The sequence below is a fragment of the Oncorhynchus gorbuscha genome, linkage group LG25, assembly GCF_021184085.1.
Source record: "Oncorhynchus gorbuscha isolate QuinsamMale2020 ecotype Even-year linkage group LG25, OgorEven_v1.0, whole genome shotgun sequence".
NCBI classification, from domain to species: domain Eukaryota; kingdom Metazoa; phylum Chordata; class Actinopteri; order Salmoniformes; family Salmonidae; genus Oncorhynchus; species Oncorhynchus gorbuscha.
In genome coordinates this window covers 4,737,218-4,761,185 of record NC_060197.1, presented here as the reverse complement: position 1 = coordinate 4,761,185, position 23,968 = coordinate 4,737,218, and the positions used below count along the sequence as shown (strand labels likewise).

The following is a 23,968-nucleotide window of genomic DNA, read 5'->3' as shown; positions in this document are numbered from 1 at the left end:
AGAAGAGGACTGGCCACCCCACATAGCCTGGTTCCTCTCTAGGTTTCTTCCTAGGTTTTGGCCTTTCTAGGGAGTTTTTCCTTGCCACCGTGCTTCTACACCTGCATTGCTTGCTGTTTGGGGTTTTAGGCTGGGTTTCTGTACAGCACCTTGAGATATCAGCTGATGTACGAAGGGCTATATAAATAAATTTGATTTGATTTGATTTGATCTATCTCTGCTGGCCACCCACTTCGGGTTTCTACGCAACACATATCTTTCAACTATGCTGTGATGTTTAACGTACCATTTAAATCTATCTAATTGAATAGAATCTACAGATTGCATGTAGAACATAAATACTTTTACTAAGAGTATTAGTATATTAGTAATTGACTGACCCGGTCTCTCCAGATCTCCTAACAGTACTATTTCTGGGGTCAATTTTAGATCAATGCTATGCATTTTCAGCCATTCCTTAACCTGAGACCAGAAACAGGCTACCTGAGGACAATACCAAAATAAATGCTCTATTGATTCTGTATCCTCACAACAAAATCTGCAGAGCTTCGATGATTTTATGCCCCAAATATTCAACATTATTTTGGTGGCAAGAATTCCATATAATCATTTTAGCTGAAAAGCACAAAGTCTTGAATCTTGCGTTGTTTTATATACATGTATCAACTCATACACCCTGTACCATGGAATCGGTACATCAAAAATATCTTCCCAACTATTTTGCAATCTGTATGGCACAGTTGTCAACATCCTGGTCCTCAAATGAAACTGGTAAACTTTCCTATTTATGCTATTTTTATTCCTCCACCCGTTTTGATCCTTTATATTGGGCAGACAGACCAGTTCCCTACCTCCTACCGCTGCCACCCTCCTCTGTTCCAGCTCTCGTTGGTGGTAGGAAGAGTGGACCAAAGCGCGGTAAGTGTTCATGATACCTTTTATTTAAAAAAACACTTAAACAAAATAACACCGTGAAAACAAACAGTTTTGTTCAGTTCTGTCAGTCACAGACACTAAACAGAAAACAAGATCCCACAAAACCCAAAAGGAAAATGACAACTTATATATGATCCCCAATCAGAGACAACGATAGACAGCTGCCTCTGATTGGGACCCGCCCCCCCATCGTTTCAGGGGGATGAAATCTAAATTGTAGCCAGCTCTGCAATGCTTGTTTGATAAAGACAGATACTTCGAAAAAAGTATCATTTTCAATTAATCGAAAATGAGACATGGCAAACTGCACAAAGGCAAAAAGGCAATTTTTAAACAAAGCTTTCCTTATTAATCTACTTGCGAACCATTTTGGGCTTAAATAAAACGTTTGAATGAGTGAAGCTTTTAGAGAGAGGTTTAGTGCTTTTATATTTAATCATCTCAATCCACCCAATTCATATTCATTTTATAGATAGGCTCGCTTTATCTTGTCTGGTTTAGCGTAAAGTGAAATATTTTTTGCTCATATGATTTGAAAAAAGAATCATCAGGAGTAGGCAGCGCCAAAAGTAAGTGAGTAAACTGAGATATGACTAAGGAGTTAATCAGGGCAATTTTTCCATAAATAGACAGGTATTTACCTCTCCATGGTTGCAGGATTTTGTCTATTTTTACTAGTTTGGGTGAGGTTGTTAGTAACAGGTCTTTTGGTCTGTCACTCTCATCCCATGAGGTGTGTCATCACTCTTTTCTCTCCTTTCCCACACTCCCCCACCCACTTCCACTGGGCCTGTCCCTCATCTGTCCATCTCACTCCTTTCCCACACTCCCCCACCCACTTCCACTGGGTCTGTCCCTCCTCTGTCTCTCCTCTGTCCATCTCTCTCTCCTTTCCCACACTCCCCCACCCACTTCCACTGGGTCTGTCCCTCCTCTGTCTCTCCTCTGTCCATCTCTCTCTCTCTCCTTTCCCATACTCCCCCACCCACTTCCACTGCGCCTGTCCCTCCTCTGTCTCTCATCTGTCCATCTCTCTCTCTCTCCTTTCCCACACTCCCTCACCCACTTCCACTGGGCCTGTCCCTCCTCTGTCCATCTCTCTCTCTCTCCTTTCCCACACTCCCCTGCCCACTTCCACTGGGCCTGTCCCTCCTCTGTCTCTCATCTGTCCATCTCTCTCTCTCCCTTCCCACACTCCCCCACCCACTTCCACTGGGCCTGTCCCTCCTCTGTGTCTCATCTGTCCATCTCTCTCTCTCCCTTCCCACACTCCCCCACCCACTTCCACTGGGCCTGTCCCTCCTCTGTGTCTCATCTGTCCATCTCTCTCTCTCCCTTCCCACACTTCCCCACCCACTTCCCCTGGTCCTGTCCCTCCTCTGTCTCTCATCTGTCCATCTCTCTCTCTCCTTTTCCAGACTCCCCCACCCACTTCCCCTGGTCCTGTCCCTCCTCTGTCCATCTCTCTCTCTCCCTTCCCACACTCCCTCACCCACTTCCACTGGGTCTGTCCCTCCTCTGTCTCTCATCTGTCCATCTCTCTCTCTCTCCTAGCACCACACGCTTCAGTCAATGGAAGTCCAAGGCCATGCAGCTCCTGTGCTGCGGGAATAATGAGTCACACTTCCTCTGATCATCCACTGCCAGCGCTCTCTCTTTTATTCCCCCTTCCTCCCTCTCTCCCTCTCTCTACAAACCCACCTCATGGAGTTATGGGAGAATAATACTGGTGCCCGCCTCTAACAAATAGGCCTTCTTGTACCTCTCATTTCCCTGTCCACAGAGGAGAGGCAAAATGGGCCTAATGAAATCTCCCTGACGTGCCTTGAAGAATGTCTCTCCATTATAGATACAGACAGATGGGCTGGAACGGCATGGCTAGGGTAATACATTATGAACGCACACACGCACAGATGCGCCCACACGCACAAGCAGACCCCCACACACAAGCAGACCCCCACACACAAGCAGACCCCCACACACAAGCAGACCCACACACACAAGCAGACCCACACACACAAGCAGACCCCCACACACAAGCAGACCCCCACACACAAGCAGACCCACACACACAAGCAGACCCACACACACAACAATCCATGAGGATGCACGCACACACACACACACACACTTCCAGTTACTATCACCTAAGATGGCATTTTAGAGAGCAAATGTTGTACAGACAAAAATCATGAAGACCATTAAACGAGTGAACACACATCACTGACAAACTGAAATGGTCCACCCAACAGCACCACTTCAACCTCAGGAGGCTGAAGAAAGTTGGCTTGGCACTTAAAACACTCACAAACTTTTACAGATGCACAATTGAGAGCATCCTGTCGGGCTGTATCGCCGCCTGGTACGATAACTGCAGCGCCCGCAACCGCAGGGCTCTCCAGAGGCCATACGCATTACCATACTGCCTGCCCTCCAGGACACCTACACCACCCGATGTCACAGGAAGGCCAAAAAGGTCATCAAGGACAAGAACCACCCAAGCCACTGCCTGTTCAACCCGTCATCATCCAGAAGACGAGGTCAGTACAGGTGCATCAAAGCAGTGACCGAGAGACTGAAAAACAGCTTCTTTTCCAATGCCATCAGACTGTTAAATAGCCATCAGACTGTTAAATAGCCATCAGACTGTTAAATAGCCATCAGACTGTTAAATAGCCATCAGACTGTTAAATAGCCATCAGACTGTTAAACAGCCATCAGACTGTTAAATAGCCATCAGACTGTTAAATAGCCATCAGACTATTAAATAGCCATCAGACTGTTAAATAGCCATCAGACTGTTAAATAGCCATCAGACTGTTAAATAGCCATCAGACTGTTAAATAGCCATCAGACTGTTAAACAGCCATCAGACTGTTAAATAGCCATCAGACTGTTAAATAGCCATCAGACTGTTAAATAGCCATCAGACTGTTAAATAGCCATCAGACTGTTAAATATCCATCAGACTGTTAAATAGCCATCAGACTGTTAAATATCCATCAGACTGTTAAATAGCCATCAGACTGTTAAACAGCCATCAGACTGTTAAATAGCCATCAGACTGTTAAACAGCCATCAGACTGTTAAATAGCCATCAGACTGTTAAATAGCCATCAGACTGTTAAATAGCCATCAGACTGTTAAATAGCCATCAGACTGTTAAATAGCCATCACTAGCTCATTAGAGACTGCTGCCCTATATACATATACTTGAAATCACTGGCCACTTTAATAATTGGAACACTAGTCACTTTCATAATGTTGACATATTTTGCACTACTCATCTCATTCAGTATGTATATACTTTATTCTATTTGACTATGGTGCGCCGACATGCTCGTCAGCTATTTTACTTTAAACGTGTGTGTATTGTGTGTATTGTTGTGCAATTGTTAGACATTACTTGTTAGCTATAACTGCACTGTTGGAACTAGAAACACAAGCATTTCGATACACCCGCGATAACATCTGCTAAACATGTGTATGTGACAAATGAAATTTGATGTTATGGATTAAACATGATCTCCTCCATAACATCATGAGAGACAAGAAGCTTGATGAGAAACCTTATGCAGTGTCTACAGAATACTCATCTACAGTTGAAGTCGGACGTTTACATACACCTTAGCCAAATACATCTACACTCAGTTTTTCACAATCCCTCACATTTAATCCTCGTAAAATACCCTGTTTTAGGTCAGTTAGAATCACCAGTTTATTTTAAGAATGTGAAATGTCAGAATAATAGCAGAGAGAAGGATGTATTTAAGCTTTTATTTCTTTCATCACATTCCCAGTGGATCAGACGTTTACATACACTCAATTAGTATTTGGTAGTATTGCCTTTAAATTGTTTAACTTGGTTAAAACTTCAACAAGCCTCCCACAATAAATTGGGTGAATTTTGGCCCATTCCTCCTGACAGAGCTGGTGTAACTGAGTCAGGTTTGTAGGCCTCCTTGCTCACACACACTTTTTCAGTTCTGCCCACACAATGTCTATAGGATTGAGGTCAGGGCTTTGTGATGGCCACTCCAATACCTTGACTTTGTTGTCCTTAAGCCATTTTGCCACAACTTTGGAAGTATGTTTGGGGTCATTGTCCATTTGGAAGACCCATTTGCGACCAAGCTTAACTTCCTGACTGATATCTTGAGTGGTTGCTTCAATATATCCACATAATTGTCCTACCTCATGATCTATTTTGTGAAGTGCACCAGTCCCTCCTGCAGCAGAGCACCTCCACAACATGATGCTGCCTCCCCCGTCCTTCACGGTTGGGATAGTGTTCTTCTGCTTGCAAGCCTCCCCCTTTTCCCTCCAAACATAACGATGGTCATTATGGCCAAACAGTTCTATTTTTGTTTCATCAGACCAGAGGACATTTCTCCAAAAAGTATGATCTTTGTCCCCAGGTGCAGTTGCAAACTGTAGTCTGGCTTTTTTTTGGCGGTTTTGGAGCAGTGGGTTCTTCCTTGCTGAGCGGCCTTTCAGGTTATGTTGATATAGGACTCGCTTTACCGTGGATGTAGATCATTTTGTACCCGTTTCCTCCAGGATCTTCATAAGGTCCTTTGCTGTTGTTCTGGGATTGATTTGCACTTTTCGCACCAAAATACGTTCATCTCTAGGAGACAGAACACGTCTCCTTCCTGAGCGGTGTGACGGCTGCGTGGTCCCATGGTGTTTATACTTGCATACTATTGTTTGTTCAGATGAACGTGGTACCTTCAGGCATTTGGAAATTGCTCCCAAGGATGAACCAGACTTGTGGAGGTCTACAATTTTGTCCTGAGGTCTTGGCTGATTTATTTGGATTTTCCCATGATGTCAAGCAAAGAGACACTGAGTTTGAAGGTAGGCCTTGAAATACATCCACAGGTACACCTCCAATTGACTCAAATGATGTCAAGTAGCCCATCAGAAGCTTCTAAAGCCATGACATCATTTTCTGGAATTTTCCAAGCTGTTTAAAGGCACAGTCAACTATGTAAACTTCTGACCCACTGGAATTGTGATACAGTGAATTATAAGTGAAATAATCTGTCTGTAAATAATTGTTGGAAAGATTACTTAGGACATCTACTTTGTGAATGACACAACTGACTTGCCAAAACTATAGTTTGTTAACAAGAAATGTATAGAGTGGTTGAAAAACGAGTTTGAATGATTCCAACCTAAGTGGATGTAAACTTCCGACTTCAACTGTATATGCATTGTTGCCAATGCAACATAAACATGACTAAGTATTGAATCTCTTTTGACTGTTTCAGTCTAAATGCTATGTAGGAGCAGTGCTACACACATACACGCAATCCATTAGTAGACCAACGCTCTTGAAATGCAGTGCTGGAGGGCTAGCTAGATCGTCTCCCAGCTCAGTTGACTAAAACTGGCATGGTTTTACAATAAATAGGCCTTAACCATGGTGCCCGCCTGCCTGCTGAGATTCAGGTGCTGATTACAGAATGGCGCTGCCAAGGTTCAATCTGAGACCACCCTCCGCTGAGACAGGCGGCTGCAGGAGGCCAGGTTCATCCCTCCAGCCAAATCATGAAGCTAGATCATCCATTACTGAACCCAGTCAGACCAACCAGAGAGTCAGCAGCTGCTGGAGAAGAAGCGGAGGCAGGGAATGAAGACAGAAGAGTCAAATGCCCATGTATTTCAACAATTGGAAGGAATCTACTGGTTGTGTACCTATTGGACGTATTCCCAAATTTGTAAAGTGAGATTTGAACCAGATCTGTGGATATCTCACAGCTGGTTTTACCAGGTGGCATGGCCAGGAAACATAGACGATTCCGTGTGTTATTGGACCGGTAGGCTGGGGTGGATGAAGAATATCTCCCTGTGAGAGGGCGGGAGGGACACCAGGTAAGAGATTGGGGACTGGGTCAGGGGGGGTTACTCACAGGGTATGGTGCGGAGGTAGAGGTTGTCTCTAATGATCTGCTGGAGCTCGTGGTCCACTGAGGCCTTCTGGAAGCGCAGGTTGAGGTAGTGACGCAGGTCCTTGTCTATGACGCCCCCTGGAGGAAAAGACCAATAACAACTCAGTAAGGCCTAAGAGCAGGTGTCATGGTCAGGGCCAGGAGTTTGTCCTGATCACGTGACCAGCCGTACGTTTTTCCTGTGGTCTGGAAAAACTCAACAGTCAAACCCAGGATGTCACAGTAGACAATATTAGCATATTATGCAAAAACAAACACCAAAGCATGGACCAGTGTGAGCTCTATCAATCAATCAATCACATTTATTTAGAAAGCCCTTTTTACATCAGCAGTTGTCACAAAGTGCTTATACAGAAACCCAGCCTAAACCCCCAGAGAGCAGGCAATGCAGATACAGAAGCACGGTTCTATCGGTTCAACATCTGTCAACACAGCCGTTGGATTGGGAGTGAGGGTGTTAATTGGTGAATGAGGCAAACATGTGTTGAGAAAAATGTCTACACATCTAGACATAAATATGTAATGAGGTCTCTGGGGGGGGGGTCTTTCTCTCCCCCTCCCTCCTTCTCCACTTCTCCCCCCATCGCAATTATGAATGGGCTAAAGCTCGCCCACTCTAAATTTGCCTCCTCAGCAGGATGGAGGGAGGGAACGAGGGAGGGGTCGAAGGGGAAGGAGAGAGGGAGGCAACGGCAAAGCTCCAGGGAGAGAGAGAGAGAGAGAGAGAGAGAGAGAGAGAGAGAGAGAGAGAGAGAGAGAGAGAGAGAGGCTGGAATGGGCACAAGTCTCACCGATACTCCACATTTGTACTACTACCATTCACTGTCTCCCTGTCTCTCTGTCTCTCTCTCTGTCTCTCTGTCTCGCTGTCTCTCTCTCTGTCTCTCTGTCTCTCTGTCTCTCTGTCTCTCTCTCTGTCTGTCTGTCTGTCTGTCTGTCTGTCTGTCTGTCTGTCTGTCTGTCTGTCTGTCTGTCTGTCTGTCTGTCTGTCTGTCTGTCTGTCTGTCTGTCTGTCTGTCTGTCTGTCTGTCTGTCTGTCTGCCTGCCTGCCTGCCTGCCTGCCTGCCTGCCTGTCTGTCTGTCTGTCTGTCTGTCTGTCTGTCTGTCTGTCTGTCTGTCTGTCTGTCTGTCTGTCTGGCTCTGCATGTCTGTCTGACCCCATATATTCCACTATTGTACCATCACACAATCCCACGTACACCATATACAGTGTTGACATACACCCACTCCACACACAGCCTGCAACCACAGGAGATTGGTGGCAGCTTAATTTGGGAGGACAGGTTTGTGGTAATGGCTGGAGTGGAGTATTTCCATGTGTTTGATGCCATTCCACTCGCTCCGTTCCAGATGTTATTATGAGTCCTACCCTCAACAGCCTCCTGTGCCTACAATATCCTCTTGAAATATCCTCCATCACAAGCAAACCAAGAGGGCACACATCCTCGAACCAATGGAATTCCCACTGAAACAGGATGATTGAATGGACTCGTCATTTCCATTGATAATGCTAGGAGGGAACCAGAGAGAAATGTGCCCCTAACCTTCAGCAGACACTAAAAGACAGTGATTTGGCCCAACGCCTGGCAATGCTTAGGTCCTCTATCTCATCTTTCAGACCCCAAGGCAACGACATTCAAGCGTTCCGTCTGTTGGAGAGCATGCGCACAGACAGACACAATGCGATCTCAATCTGTCGGGCCAGAGAGCGTTTTATAACGAGCGTCGAGAAGTCAGAGGAATTCATAAATAACCTACTTTTGAAGAACAAGTTGATCTGCCGACCACATCGGAGGAATGTTTTTTCTACCGCGTTCACCTTTCTCCCTCTCTCTCGCACCGCAACAACATTGTAAACACGAATTTGTAATCAAAACCCCCTGAATGAGGTCAGAAATAAAATCCTGTTCTGCCAAGGAAACAAAACAACCCAACCAGCACAATTGACATCAGCATGAGAAAAGAGACTATGCCATGTTAATCCACACAGTAAAAAACAGACTGATACATGCATCATTCAGTGCAAAAACACACACGATACCTCTTCCCCCCTCTTCCCCCCACACACATACCTAAATTCACCGACGACACACAGTAAAATGCACCTCTTGCACGGCGGCTCTCACAGTTGAGTGTTATTGGCAGCCAGCTGTGTCAGTGTCCGTTCTCCACAGGTACGTAGATCTCCACAAAGAGCCCAGCCAGCAGCAGCCTCTTCCAGGCTCACAGTCAGTACAGCAGTGAAGAAACCCCTGTCCTCCAGTCCCACTCACTGTGTCTGTCTGTCTGTCTGATCCACACCACCTCTCCTGGAGCTGTTCATTTCATCCACGGATGGGAGAGGAAGGGGAGATGAGGCAGGAGAAAGAACGAGAGAGAGAAAGAGAGAGTGTGTGTGTGTGTGAGTGAGAGAGAGGAGGAGAGAGGGAAGGGGGGGGTGCGACAGTTGGGAGGCAACAAAGGAAGCAGGCTCCGGCGGTGTGGACCTATCACAATAAGATCCCTCTTCGTCTGTGGGATTCTAAAGTCCACCGGCTCCCCCTGTCTGTGGCTGCTGGTAGCGCAGGGCAGAATATTTTTTTTCTTCCATGCCATCCTGGGTGCTCTGTACTTTGACAGCCCAGTGAATAATAATGTCAGCCTTCTGCCCGCCTCCCAGAGCAGATGCCCCTCACTGGCACCACGTGACCCGTCTGTGACCCTGCGTCATTGCTCGTGACACATGAAAAAAAAAAAGCTGTCTGGCCCACAACATGGGCTAAATGTGATGGTGCCAAAAGCTGTCATCTGATTGAATAAAAACAACATGAGCTGTGGCCAGTAATTACTGTGTATTTACACTGCGCTGTTGTATGATGGGACAAACAAACAGAATGTAAGCAGAACACTGGTGTCAGCACTTTCTCTGAACTCATTTGTCCAATCTCCCTCTAACTCTCTCTCCCTTGCTCTATCCGCCACTTACTCTCACACACACACCAGATAAGGACAATAATCTGCCACGTACTTCAGAAGATAGACATGGAGGGCAGGTGGATTCACTTCCAATGACACTGAACATTCACCTAACATTAAAACAGCATTCCTTACTATGAGCAGCACACAGATATGATCTTCTTTCAGTGTGATTCCTGATGGAATCTTGAATGGGGACAAGATACCAGGGCTGACCCTTGGGGACTGGAGGACTGTGTAAGGACTCTTAAGGACTGAAGAGTCTGCATCCTTTAAACTTCACCTCTACATGTTGGGCTGTTGAGTGTGTGACCTTCAAATAACCCTATTCCAGGAGGAGGATGGTAAAGTAGGTCTTCAGTTAGGGGCACTGCAATAGCAGGTGAGTATCCTCTCTATGGCCCAGGGCTGGTGAAGGATGACACAGCCGTGTGTGTGTGTGTGTGTGTGTGTGTCATGAGCGTGCCGTGTAAGTGTGTGTGAGTGTTTGTGTATGTGTGTGTGCGTGCGTGTGTCTGTGTGTCTGTGTGTCTATGTGTGAGAGAGTGTGTGTGTGAATCAATGCGGTGTATGAGGAGGTCACTACAGCGTTCAGTCCTCTAGTGATGAGATCAGTGTGGAGTATTTCTCTCCAATGGGATGAGGCCATTTCTCATCCCACTCATTCTGCGCTATCATGACACGCCTGACAAGTGAGGAGGAAGGGGGGATGGGCGGAAGAGAGGAGCAGGAGAAAGGGAGGACAGGAGATATGGACAGAGAGTGACAGTCAGTGCTACAGTAGTACTGAGGTAATACAGCAGCAGTAGTACTGAGGTAACAGCAGCAGTAGTACTGAGGTAATACAGCAGCAGTAGTACTGAGGTAATACAGCAGCAGTAGTACTGAGGTAACAGCAGCAGTAGTACTGAGGTAATACAGCAGCAGTAGTACTGAGGTAATACAGCAGCAGTAGTACTGAGGTAACAGCAGCAGTAGTACTGAGGTAACAGCAGCAGTAGTAGTACTGAGGTAATACAGCAGCAGTAGTACTGAGGTAATACAGCAGCAGTAGTACTGAGGTAATACAGCAGCAGTAGTACTGAGGTAACAGCAGCAGTAGTACTGAGGTAACAGCAGCAGTAGTAGTACTGAGGTAATACAGCAGCAGTAGTACTGAGGTAATACAGCAGCAGTAGTACTGAGGTAACAACAGCAGCATTAGTACTGAGGTAACAGAAACAGTAGTACTGAGGTAACAGCAGCAGTAGGACTGAGGTAACACAGCAGCAGTAGTACTGAGGTAACATCAGCAATAGTACTGAGGTAACAGCAGCAGTAGTACTGAGGTAACAGCAGCAGTAGTACTGAGGTAACACAGCAACAGTAGTACGGAGGTAACAGCAACAGTAGTACTGAGGTAACAGCAGGAGTAGTACTGAGGTAACAGCAGCACTGAGGTAACAACAGCAGCAGTACTGAGGTAACAGCAGCAGTGGTACTGAGGTAACATCAGCAATAGTACTGAGGTAACAACAGTAGTAGTACTGAGGTAACAGCAGCAGCGGTACTGAGGTAACAGCAGAAGTAGTACTGAGGTAACAGCAACAGCAGTACTGAGGTAACAGCAGCAGCGGTACTGAGGTAACAACAGCAGCAGTAGTACTGAGGTAACAACAGCAGCAGTAGTTCTGAGGTAACAGCAGCAGTAGTACTGAGGTAACAGCAGCAGCAGTAGTACTGAGGTAACAGCAGCAGCGGTAGTACTGAGGTAACAGCAGCAGCAGTATTACTGAGGTAACAGCAGCAGCGGTAGTACTGAGGTAACAACAGCAGTGGTACTGAGGAACCAGCAGCAGCGGTACTGAGGTAACAGCAGCAGTGGTACTGAGGTAACAGCAGCAGTAGTACTGAGGTAACAGCAGCAGTAGTACTGAGGTAACAGCAGCAGTAGTACTGAGGTAACACAGCAACAGTAGTACGGAGGTAACAGCAACAGTAGTACTGAGGTAACAGCAGGAGTAGTACTGAGGTAACAGCAGCACTGAGGTAACAACAGCAGCAGTACTGAGGTAACAGCAGCAGTGGTACTGAGGTAACATCAGCAATAGTACTGAGGTAACAACAGTAGTAGTACTGAGGTAACAGCAGCAGCGGTACTGAGGTAACAGCAGAAGTAGTACTGAGGTAACAGCAACAGCAGTACTGAGGTAACAGCAGCAGCGGTACTGAGGTAACAACAGCAGCAGTAGTACTGAGGTAACAACAGCAGCAGTAGTTCTGAGGTAACAGCAGCAGTAGTACTGAGGTAACAGCAGCAGCAGTAGTACTGAGGTAACAGCAGCAGCGGTAGTACTGAGGTAACAGCAGCAGCAGTATTACTGAGGTAACAGCAGCAGCGGTAGTACTGAGGTAACAACAGCAGTGGTACTGAGGAACCAGCAGCAGCGGTACTGAGGTAACAGCAGCAGTGGTACTGAGGTAACAGCAGCAGTAGTACTGAGGTAACAGCAGCAGTGGTAGTACTGAGGTAACAACAGCAGCAGTAGTTCTGAGGTAACAGCAGCAGTAGTACTGAGGTAACAGCAGCAGTAGTACTGAGGTAACAGCAACAGTAGTACTGAGGTAACATCAGCAGTAGTACTGAGGTAACAGCATCAGTGGTACTGAGGAACCAGCAGCAGCGGTACTGAGGTAACAGCAGCAGTAGTACTGAGGTAACAACAACAGCAGCAGTAGTACTGAGGTAACAACAGCAGCAGTAGTACTGAGGTAACAGCAGCAGCAGTAGTACTGAGGTAACAGCAGCAGTTGTACTGAGGTAACAGCAGCAGTAATACTGAGGTAACAGCAGCAGTAGTACTGAGGTACAGCAACAGTAGTACTGAGGTAACAGCAGCAGTAGTACTGAGGTAACAGCAGCAGTAGTACTGAGGTAACTGCAGCAGTTGTACTGAGGTAAGAGCAACAGTAGTACTGAGGTAACAGCAGCAGTAGTACTGAGGTAACAACAGCAGCGGTACTGAGGTAACAACAGCAGCGGTACTGAGGTGACAGCAGCAGCAGTACTGAGGTAACAGCAGCAGTAGTACTGAGGTAACAGCAGCCGTAGTACTGAGGTAACAACAGCAGCAGTAGTACTGAGGTAACAACAGCAGCAGTAGTACTGAGGTAACAGCAGCAGCAGTAGTACTGAGGTAACAGCAGCAGTTGTACTGAGGTAACAGCAGCAGTAATACTGAGGTAACAGCAGCAGTAGTACTGAGGTACAGCAACAGTAGTACTGAGGTAACAGCAGCAGTAGTACTGAGGTAACAGCAGCAGTAGTACTGAGGTAACTGCAGCAGTTGTACTGAGGTAAGAGCAACAGTAGTACTGAGGTAAGAGCAACAGTAGTACTGAGGTAACAGCAGCAGTAGGACTGAGGTAACTGCAGCAGTAGTACTGAGGTAACTGCAGCAGTTGTACTGAGGTAACAGCAGCAGTAGTACTGAGGTAACAGCAGCAGTAGTACTGAGGTAACAGCAGCAGTAGTTCTGAGGTAACAGCAGCAGTAGTACTGAGGTAACAGCAGCAGCAGTAGTACTGAGGTAACAGCAGAAGTAGTACTGAGGTAACAACAGCAGCAGTAGTTCTGAGGTAACAGCAGCAGTAGTACTGAGATAACAGCAGCAGCAGTAGTACTGAGGTAACTGCAGCAGTTGTACTGAGGTAACAGCAGCAGTAGTACTGAGGTAACAGCAGCAGTAGTACTGAGGTAACAGCAGCAGTAGTACTGAGGTAACAGCAGCAGTAGTAGTACTGAGGTAATACAGCAGCAGTTGTACTGAGGTAATACAGCAACAGTAGTACTGAGGTAACAGCAGCAGCAGTAGTACTGAGGTAACAGCAGCAGTAGTACTGAGGTAACTGCAGCAGTAGTACTGAGATAACACAGCAGCAGTAGTACTGAGGTAACAACAGCAGCATTAGTACTGAGGTAACAGCAGCAGTAGTACTGAGGTTACAGCAACAGCAGTACTGAAATAACAGCAACAGTAGTACTGAGGTAACAGCAGCAGTAGTACTGTGGTAACAGCAGCAGTAGTACTGAGGTAACAGCAGCAGTAGTACTGAGGTAACACAGCAGCAGCAGTACTGAGGTAACAGCAGCAGCATTAGTACTGAGGTAACAGCAGCAGCATTAGTACTGAGGTAACAGCAGCAGTAGTACTGAGGTAACAGCAGCAGTAGTACTGAGGTAACAGCAGCAGTAGTACTGAGGTAACTGCAGCAGTAGTACTGAGATAACACAGCAGCAGTAGTACTGAGGTAACAACAGCAGCATTAGTACTGAGGTAACAGCAGCAGTAGTACTGAGGTTACAGCAACAGCAGTACTGAAATAACAGCAACAGTAGTACTGAGGTAACAGCAGCAGTAGTACTGTGGTAACAGCAGCAGTAGTACTGAGGTAACAGCAGCAGTAGTACTGAGGTAACACAGCAGCAGCAGTACTGAGGTAACACAGCAGCAGCAGTACTGAGGTAACAGCAGCAGCAGTACTGAGGTAACAGCAGCAGCATTAGTACTGAGGTAACAGCAGCAGTAGTACTGAGGTAACAGCAACAGTAGTACTGAGGTAACAGCAGCAGTAGTACTGAGGTAAGTGGGTCTAGGGTGTCAGGTAGGGTGGAGGTGATATGGTCCTTGACTAGTCTCTCAAAGCACTTCATGATGACGGAAGTGAGTGCTACGGGGCGGTAGTCGTTTAGCTCAGTTACCTTAGCTTTCTTGGGAACAGGAACAATGGTGGCCCTCTTGAAGCATGTGGGAACAGCAGACTGGTATAGGGATTGATTGAATATGTCCGTAAACACACCGTCCAGCTGGTCTGCGCATGCTCTGAGGGCGCGGCTGGGGATGCCGTCTGGGCCTGCAGCCTTGCGAGGGTTAACACGTTTAAATGTCTTACTCACCTCGGCTGCAGTGAAGGAGAGACCGCATGTTTTCGTTGCAGGCTGTGTCAGTGGCACTGTATTGTCCTCAAAGCGGGCAAAAAAGTTATTTAGTCTGCCTGGGAGCAAGACATCCTGGTCCGTGACTGGGCTGGGTTTCTTCTTGTAGTCCGTGATTGACTGTAGACCCTGCCACATGCCTCTTGTGTCTGAGCCATTGAATTGAGATTCCACTTTGTCTCTGTACTGACGCTTAGCTTGTTTAATAGCCTTGCGGAGGGAATAGCTGCACTGTTTGTATTCGGTCATGTTGCCAGACACCTTGCCCTGATTAAAAGCAGTGGTTCGCGCTTTCAGTTTCACGCGAATGCTGCCATCAATCCACGGTTTCTGGTTAGGGAATGCTTTTATCGTTGCTATGGGAACGACATCTTTGACGCACGTTCTAATGAACTCGCACACCGAATCAGCGTATTCGTCAATATTTTTATCTGACGCAATACAAAACATGTCCCAGTCCACGTGATGGAAGCAGTCTTGGAGTGTGGAGTCAGCTTGGTCTGACCAGCGTTGGACAGACCTCAGCGTGGGAGCCTCTTGTTTGAGTTTCTGCCTGTAGGCAGGGATCAGCAAAATGGAGTCGTGGTCAGCTTTTCCGAAAGGGGGGCGGGGCAGGGCCTTATATGCGTCGCGGAAGTTAGAGTAACAATGATCCAAGGTTTTACCACCCCTGGTTGCTCAATCGATATGCTGATAAAATTTGGAGTCTTGTTTTCAGATTAGCTTTGTTAAAATCCCCAGCTACAATGAATGCAGCCTCCAGATAAATGGTTTCCAGTTTGCAAAGAGTTAAATAAAGTTCGTTCAGAGCCATCGATGTGTCTGCTTGGGGGGGGATATATACGGCTGTGATTATAATCGAAGAGAATTCTCTTGGAAGATAATGCGGTCTACATTTGATTGTGAGGAATTCTAAATCAGGTGAACAGAAGGATTTGAGTTCCTGTATGTTTCCTTCATCACACCATGTCTTGTTAGTCATGAGGCATACGCCCCCGCCACTCTTCTTACCAGAAAGATGTTTGTTTCTGTCGGCGCGATGCGTGGAGAAACCCGTTGGCTGCACCGCATCGGATAGCGTCTTCCCAGTGAGCCATGTTTCCGTGAAGCAGAGAACGTTGCAGTCTCTGATGTCCCTCTGGAATGCCACCCTTGCTCGGATTTCGTCAACCTTGTTGTCAAGAGACTGGACATTGGCAAGAAGAATGCTGGGGAGTGGTGCGCGATGTGCCCTTGTTCGGAGTCTGACCAGAAGACCGCCTCGTTTCCCTCTTTTTTGGAGTCGTTTTCTTGGGTCGCTGCATGCGATCCATTCCGTTGTCCTGTTTGTAAGGCAGAACACAGGATCCGCGTTGCGGAAAACATATGATTGGTCGTACTGATGGTGAGTTGACGCTGATCTTATATTCATTAGTTCTTCTCGACTGTATGTAATGAAACCTAAGATGACCTGGGGTACTAATGTAAGAAATAACACGTAAAAAAACAAAAAACTGCATAGTTTCCTAGGAACGCGAAGCGAGGCGGCCATCTCTGGCGGCCATCTCAGTTGGCGCCGGAAGGCTAGTTTCTGAGGTAACAACAGCAGCAGTAGTACTGAGGTAACAGCAGCAGCAGTAGTACTGAGGTAACAGCAGCAGTAGTACTGAGGTATCAGCAGCAGCAGGAGTTCTGTAGCAGAGAGAGATCCTGGACTTAGACAAATACATGCACATAAACATGCTGAAGCAAAGGCTGGCATACACTGTCCACAGTATCAGAGAAATACAGAACATGCATAAACATTACAATATGTGCAAGGGAACCTGTAGGCATATTTACATACATCACAAAATGTCTCTTAAGTTTGACCTTGACAGAAACCACTCAGGTTATTAATTTCTCTGTAGGCTATCTAGAGGCAGTAGTGTTTTAGACACAGATAGAAAAGGTCACCAGTCGCCTTCAGTTGACCAAACGCCTCGAGAAACCAATATATGTGAGAAACAACTGTTCTCCTTCCACAGCAGAGTAAAGTATGGAGTCTGAGCCTGTGGTAAGCAGGTGTCATGTTAGGCCCTGGAGAGGGAACAGGCTGTGGAGTCTAAAAGTGAGGAGGGAGACAGCTGTTCCCCTCTGGGAGTTGTGAGCTCAGAGAGGTGCCTCGTATGCTACATCATTTAGACTAGCCTAGCGTTACCAGGTGCCTTTTAACCACGGCTAGCGTAGCCTATCCTGGCGCTGACTATATACCAGCCTGTTGTGTTCAGCTCAGGTGAAACCACTCAACAGTCCTCAAAAGTAGCTCTGACTGAATCCTGCAGAGATCACTGCAGACACCGTTTCATCCTGGCATCTATTATGTAATGCTGAACACATAAAAAGTCATGGTGAATAACAGATACAGGTTTCTATAGAGAGCCTTGATGAGACAGTACTTCTCTTAAAATCACTGGGAAATGAACAAGGCCCTCTACAGTGTGCATACTAAAGCTCAATCATACAAAAATACAATCTCTCTCATTCACACACGTGCACACAAACACATGCATTCATACACACACAGCCGAAGAAAGGTGGATCTACACATTGGTGCATAGATCATTTGCATGGCTTGTCAGTGAGACGGGAGAAGGCTACCATAAAGATGCCAGTGGCATGGGCCAAGCACCCTGCTCCTCACGTAGCCTGAACAGCTTCTGTTCTCAACAACACCATTCAATCTGCTGTCAATGTGTATGATGCACTGGATATCGCCCCACACACCCCAGGGCAGCAAGAACACACACACACTGTGCAGTAATGACTGCTCTTTGTGTGTGTGTGTGTGTGTGTGTGTGTGTGTGTGTGTGTGTGTGTGTGTGTGTGTGTGTGTGTGTGTGTGTGTGTGTGTGTGTGTGTGTGTGTGTGTGTGTGTGTGTGTGTGTGTGTGTGTGTGTGTGTGTGTGTGTGTGTGTGTGTGTGTGTGTGTTTCTTTGTGTTATAAAGAGAGGGGTGTTAGCAGACAGCTGTTTATATAATTAGCCTGTAATTAGAGGGCTGCGGTCGTCTAAAACCACAGCAGTTCCACCAGGCACACTCATTTAGCTGTCTAAAGAGCACACTGTCAACAACATGACATCAACACTTTATGTGGGTTGATACCAGTGGCGATTTTAACATGTAAATCTTGGTTGGGAAAACCCCCCAAAAAATGTGTTTTGATGCATGCCAGCAAAGCCACTACACAACATAACACTAAACAATACATTAATTGGACTATAACGGTGACAAACCGTGCCCACAAACTGTTTGGGCCAACATAAAGCTGTCACAACAGCAGAGTCCCGACACCTTACCACTGCTACACCTGGCTATCAGCGGAGCCTTGTCTGGTAGCAAAATAGTTCATTCAGCCTCATTTACTGCCTGATATGGCTTAAACAAATGTGGTTTCTACTGACAATTGAGATGTACAAACTATTGCATAAGGGTGTCGGGATCCCTCCGGTACCGATTCTCATTCTGTACACCAGTTCCGGAGGTCCAAGTCACCGGCTTTCTAGGCTTCACTGAACGGGATTCATTAGCATCAACACCGGACTGTCTTGTCTGATTACACACACCTGGTTCCCATTTCCCCTGATTAGTATGTTATATATGTGCCCTCTGTTCCCTCTGTCTTTGTCGGTTATTGTTCCCATGTCCGTTGGTGGTGTGAGTGCCTATGCGTTGGTGCAGCCGTTATGCTACGGGCTATTTACACTGCTCAAAAAAATAAAGGGAACACTAAAATAACATGTCACATGTGGTCAGTGTGAACCTGCGTTCATCTGTGAAGAGCACAGGGCGCCAGTGGCGAATTTGCCAATCTTGGTTTTCTCTGGAAAATGCCAAACGTCCTGCACGGTGTTGGGCTGTAAGCACAACCCCCACCTGTGGACGTCGGGCCCTCATATCACCCTCACGCAGTCTGTTTCTGACCGTTTGAGCAGACACATGCACATTTGTGACCTGATGGAGGTCATTTTACAGGGCTCTGGCAGTGCTCCTCCTGCTCCTCCTTGCACAAAGGCGGAGGCAGTGGTCCTGCTGCTGGGTGGTTGCCCTCCTACGGCCTCCTCCACATCTCCTGATGTACTGGCCTGTCTGCTGGTAGCGCCTCCATGCTCTGGACACTACGCTGACAGACACAGCAAACCTTCTTGCCACAGCTCGCATTGATGTGCCATCCTGGATGAGCTGCACTACCTGAGCCACTTGTGTGGGTTGTAGACTCCGTCTCATGCTACCACTAGAGTGAGTGACCAAAACATCAGCCAGGAAGCATAGGAACTGAGAAGTGGTCTGTGGTCACCACCTGCAGAACCACTCCTTTATTGGGGGTGTCTTGCTAATTGCCTATCATTTCCACCTGTTGTCTATTCCATTTGCACAACAGCATGTGAAATTTGTGTGGACAGTTTGAATTCACAAACTGGTGAAAGCTCGCTTTGTCTCTACCTATTTCTCCACTTCTCTTTCTCTCTACCTGTTTCTCCACCTCTGTTTCTCTCTACCTGTTTCTACACCTCTCTGTTTCTCCCTCTCTCTTTCTCTCTACCTGTTTCTCCACCTCTCTTTCTCTCTACCTGTTTCTCCCTCTCTCTTTCTCTTCACCTGTTTCTCGCTCTCTCTTTCTCTCTACCCGTTTCTCCCTCTTTCTCTCTACCTGTTTCTCCCTCTCTTTCTCTCTACCTGTTTCTCTACCTCTCTCTTTCCTTCTACCTGTTTCTCCACCTCTCTGTTTCTCCCCCTCTCTCTACCTGTTTCTCCCCCCCTCTTACTCTCTACTCGTTTCTCCACCTCTCTGTTTCTCTCTACCTGATTCTCCCTCTCTACCTGTTTCTCCACCTCTCTGTTTCTCTTCACCTGTTTCTCCCTCTCTCTTTCTCTCTACCCGTTTCTCCCTCTCTCTTTCTCTCTACCCGTTTCTCCCTCTCTCTTTCTCTACCTGTTTCTCCACCACTCTGTTTCTCCCTCTCTCTTTCTCTCTACCCATTTCCCCACCTCTCTCTTTCTCTCTACCTGTTTCTCCCTCTTTCTTTCTCTATACCTGTTTCTCCCTCTCTCTTTCTCTCTACCTGTTTCTCCACCTCTCTTTCTCTCTACCTGTTTCTCCACCCCCCTACCTGTTTCTCCACCTCTCTACCTGTTTCTCCACCTCTCTACCTGTTTCTCCACCTCTCTGCCTGTTTCTCCATCTCTCTTTCTCTCTACCTGTTTCTCCACCTCTTTCTCTCTTCCGGTTTCTCTCTACCTGTACCCGTTTCTCCACCTCTCTACCCATTTCTCCACCTCTCTCTCTCTACCTGTTTCTTCACCTCTCTACCGGTTTCTCCACCTCTCTGTTTCTCCCTCTCTCTTTATCTCTACCTGTTTCTCCACCTCTCTGTTTATCCCTCTCGCTTTGTCTCTACCCGTTTCTCCACCTCTCTTTCTCTCTACCTGTTTCTCCCTCTCTCTTTCTCTCTACCTGTTTCTCCCTCTCTCTTTCTCTCTACCTGTTTCTCCCTCTCTCTTTCTCTACCTGTTTCTCTACCTCTGTTTCTCCCTCTTTCTTTCTCTATACCTGTTTCTCCCTCTCTCTTTCTCTCTACCTCTTTCTCTACCTGTTTCTCCACCTCTCTTTCTCTCTACCTGTTTCTCCACCCCCTACCTGTTTCTCCACCTCTCTACCTGTTTCTCCACCTCTCTACCTGTTTCTCCACCTCTCTGCCTGTTTCTCCATCTCTCTTTCTCTCTACCTGTTTCTCCACCTCTTTCTCTCTTCCGGTTTCTCTCTACCTGTACCTGTTTCTCCACCTCTCTACCCGTTTCCCCACCTCTCTACCTGTTTCTCCACCTCTCTCTCTCTACCTGTTTCTTCACCTCTCTACCCGTTTCTCCACCTCTCTGTTTCTCTCTACCTGATTCTCCCTCTCTACCTGTTTCTCCACCTCTCTGTTTCTCTTCACCTGTTTCTCCCTCTCTCTTTCTCTCTACCCGTTTCTCCCTCTCTCTTTCTCTCTACCCGTTTCTCCCTCTCTCTTTCTCTACCTGTTTCTCCACCACTCTGTTTCTCCCTCTCTCTTTCTCTCTACCCATTTCCCCACCTCTCTCTTTCTCTCTACCTGTTTCTCCCTCTTTCTTTCTCTATACCTGTTTCTCCCTCTCTCTTTCTCTCTACCTGTTTCTCCACCTCTCTTTCTCTCTACCTGTTTCTCCACCCCCCTACCTGTTTCTCCACCTCTCTACCTGTTTCTCCACCTCTCTACCTGTTTCTCCACCTCTCTGCCTGTTTCTCCATCTCTCTTTCTCTCTACCTATTTCTCCACCTCTTTCTCTCTTCCGGTTTCTCTCTACCTGTACCCGTTTCTCCACCTCTCTACCCGTTTCTCCACCTCTCTCTCTCTACCTGTTTCTTCACCTCTCTACCGGTTTCTCCACCTCTCTGTTTCTCCCTCTCTCTTTATCTCTACCTGTTTCTCCACCTCTCTGTTTATCCCTCTCGCTTTGTCTCTACCCGTTTCTCCACCTCTCTTTCTCTCTACCTGTTTCTCCCTCTCTCTTTCTCTCTACCTGTTTCTCCCTCTCTCTTTCTCTCTACCTGTTTCTCCCTCTCTGTTTCTCTCCATCTGTTTCTCCCTCTCTTCCTCTCTACCTGTTTCTCCCTCTCTCTTTTGCTCTACCTGTTTCTCCACCTCTCTGTTTCTCCCTCTCTCTCTACCTGTTTCTCCCCCCCCTCTTACTCTCTACCTGTTTCTCCACCTCTCTGTTTCTCTCTACCTGATTCTCCCTCTCTACCTGTTTCTCCACCTCTCTGTTTCTCTTCACCTGTTTCTCCCTCTCTCTTTCTCTCTACCCGTTTCTCCCTCTCTCTTTCTCTATACCCGTTTCTCCCTCTCTCTTTCTCTCTACCTGTTTCTCCCTCTCTTTCTCTCTACCTGTTTCTCTACCTCTCTCTTTCTTTCTACCTGTTTCTCCACCTCTCTGTTTCTTCCTCTCTCTCTACCTGTTTCTCCCCCCCTCTTACTCTCTACCTGTTTCTCCACCTCTCTGTTTCTCTCTACCTGATTCTCCCTCTCTACCTGTTTCTCCACCTCTCTGTTTCTCTTCACCTGTTTCTCCCTCTCTCTTTCTCTCTACCCATTTCCCCACCTCTCTCTTTCTCTCTACCTGTTTCTCCCTCTTTCTTTCTCTATACCTGTTTCTCCCTCTCTCTTTCTCTCTACCTCTTTCTCTACCTGTTTCTCCACCTCTCTTTCTCTTTACCTGTTTCTCCACCCCTACCTGTTTCTCCACCTCTCTACCTGTTTCTCCACCTCTCTACCTGTTTCTCCACCTCTCTGCCTGTTTCTCCATCTCTCTTTCACTCTACCTGTTTCTCCACCTCTTTCTCTCTTCCGGTTTCTCTCTACCTGTACCTGTTTCTCCACCTCTCTACCCGTTTCCCCACCTCTCTACCTGTTTCTCCACCTCTCTGTTTCTCCCTCTCTCTTTATCTCTACCTGTTTCTCCACCTCTCTTTCTCTCTACCTGTTTCTCCACCTCTCTTTTGCTCTACCTGTTTCTCCACCTCTCTGTTTCTCCCGCTCTCTTTCTCTCTACCCATTTCTCCACCTCTCTGTTTCTCTCTACCTGTTTCTCCCGCTCTGTTTCTCTCTATCTGTTTCTCCCTCTCTTTCTCTCTACCTGTTTCTCCACCGCTCTGCTTCTCCCTCTCTGTTGCTCTCTACCCGTTTCTCCCTCTCTGTTGCTCTCTACCCGTTTCTCCCTCTCTGTTTCTCCACCTCTACCTGTTTCTCCACATCTCTCTCTACCTGTTTCTCCACCTCCCTTTCTCTACCTGTTTCTCCCGCTCTCTTTCTCTCTACCCATTTCTCCACCTCTCTGTTTCTCTCTACCTGTTTCTCCCGCTCTGTTTCTCTCCATCTGTTTCTCCCTCTCTTCCTCTCTACCTGTTTCTCCCCCCCTCTTACTCTCTACCTGTTTCTCCACCTCTCTGTTTCTCTCTACCTGATTCTCCCTCTCTACCTGTTTCTCCACCTCTCTGTTTCTCTTCACCTGTTTCTCCCTCTCTCTTTCTCTCTACCCGTTTCTCCCTCTCTCTTTCTCTATACCCGTTTCTCCCTCTCTCTTTCTCTCTACCTGTTTCTCCCTCTCTTTCTCTCTACCTGTTTCTCTACCTCTCTCTTTCTTTCTACCTGTTTCTCCACCTCTCTGTTTCTTCCTCTCTCTCTACCTGTTTCTCCCCCCCTCTTACTCTCTACCTGTTTCTCCACCTCTCTGTTTCTCTCTACCTGATTCTCCCTCTCTACCTGTTTCTCCACCTCTCTGTTTCTCTTCACCTGTTTCTCCCTCTCTCTTTCTCTCTACCCATTTCCCCACCTCTCTCTTTCTCTCTACCTGTTTCTCCCTCTTTCTTTCTCTATACCTGTTTCTCCCTCTCTCTTTCTCTCTACCTCTTTCTCTACCTGTTTCTCCACCTCTCTTTCTCTTTACCTGTTTCTCCACCCCCTACCTGTTTCTCCACCTCTCTACCTGTTTCTCCACCTCTCTACCTGTTTCTCCACCTCTCTGCCTGTTTCTCCATCTCTCTTTCACTCTACCTGTTTCTCCACCTCTTTCTCTCTTCCGGTTTCTCTCTACCTGTACCTGTTTCTCCACCTCTCTACCCGTTTCCCCACCTCTCTACCTGTTTCTCCACCTCTCTGTTTCTCCCTCTCTCTTTATCTCTACCTGTTTCTCCACCTCTCTTTCTCTCTACCTGTTTCTCCACCTCTCTTTTGCTCTACCTGTTTCTCCACCTCTCTGTTTCTCCCGCTCTCTTTCTCTCTACCCATTTCTCCACCTCTCTGTTTCTCTCTACCTGTTTCTCCCGCTCTGTTTCTCTCTATCTGTTTCTCCCTCTCTTTCTCTCTACCTGTTTCTCCACCGCTCTGCTTCTCCCTCTCTGTTGCTCTCTACCCGTTTCTCCCTCTCTGTTGCTCTCTACCCGTTTCTCCCTCTCTGTTTCTCCACCTCTACCTGTTTCTCCACCTCCCTTTCTCTACCTGTTTCTCCACATCTCTCTCTACCTGTTTCTCCACCTCCCTTTCTCTACCTGTTTCTCCCGCTCTCTTTCTCTCTACCCATTTCTCCACCTCTCTGTTTCTCTCTACCTGTT

The 23,968-nt window shown here is 47.0% G+C and overlaps 1 protein-coding gene across 1 annotated transcript in view; it reads right to left on the bottom strand.

Moving 5' to 3' along the window:
* The window catches only part of LOC124014401 (membrane-associated guanylate kinase, WW and PDZ domain-containing protein 2-like), a 303,113-nt gene that overhangs the window by 212,896 nt on the left and 66,249 nt on the right, over positions 1-23,968 (bottom strand). Inside the window, 1 exon segment of the mRNA XM_046329317.1 lies at positions 6,855-6,971. Coding sequence (XP_046185273.1) covers positions 6,855-6,971 — 117 coding nt within the window.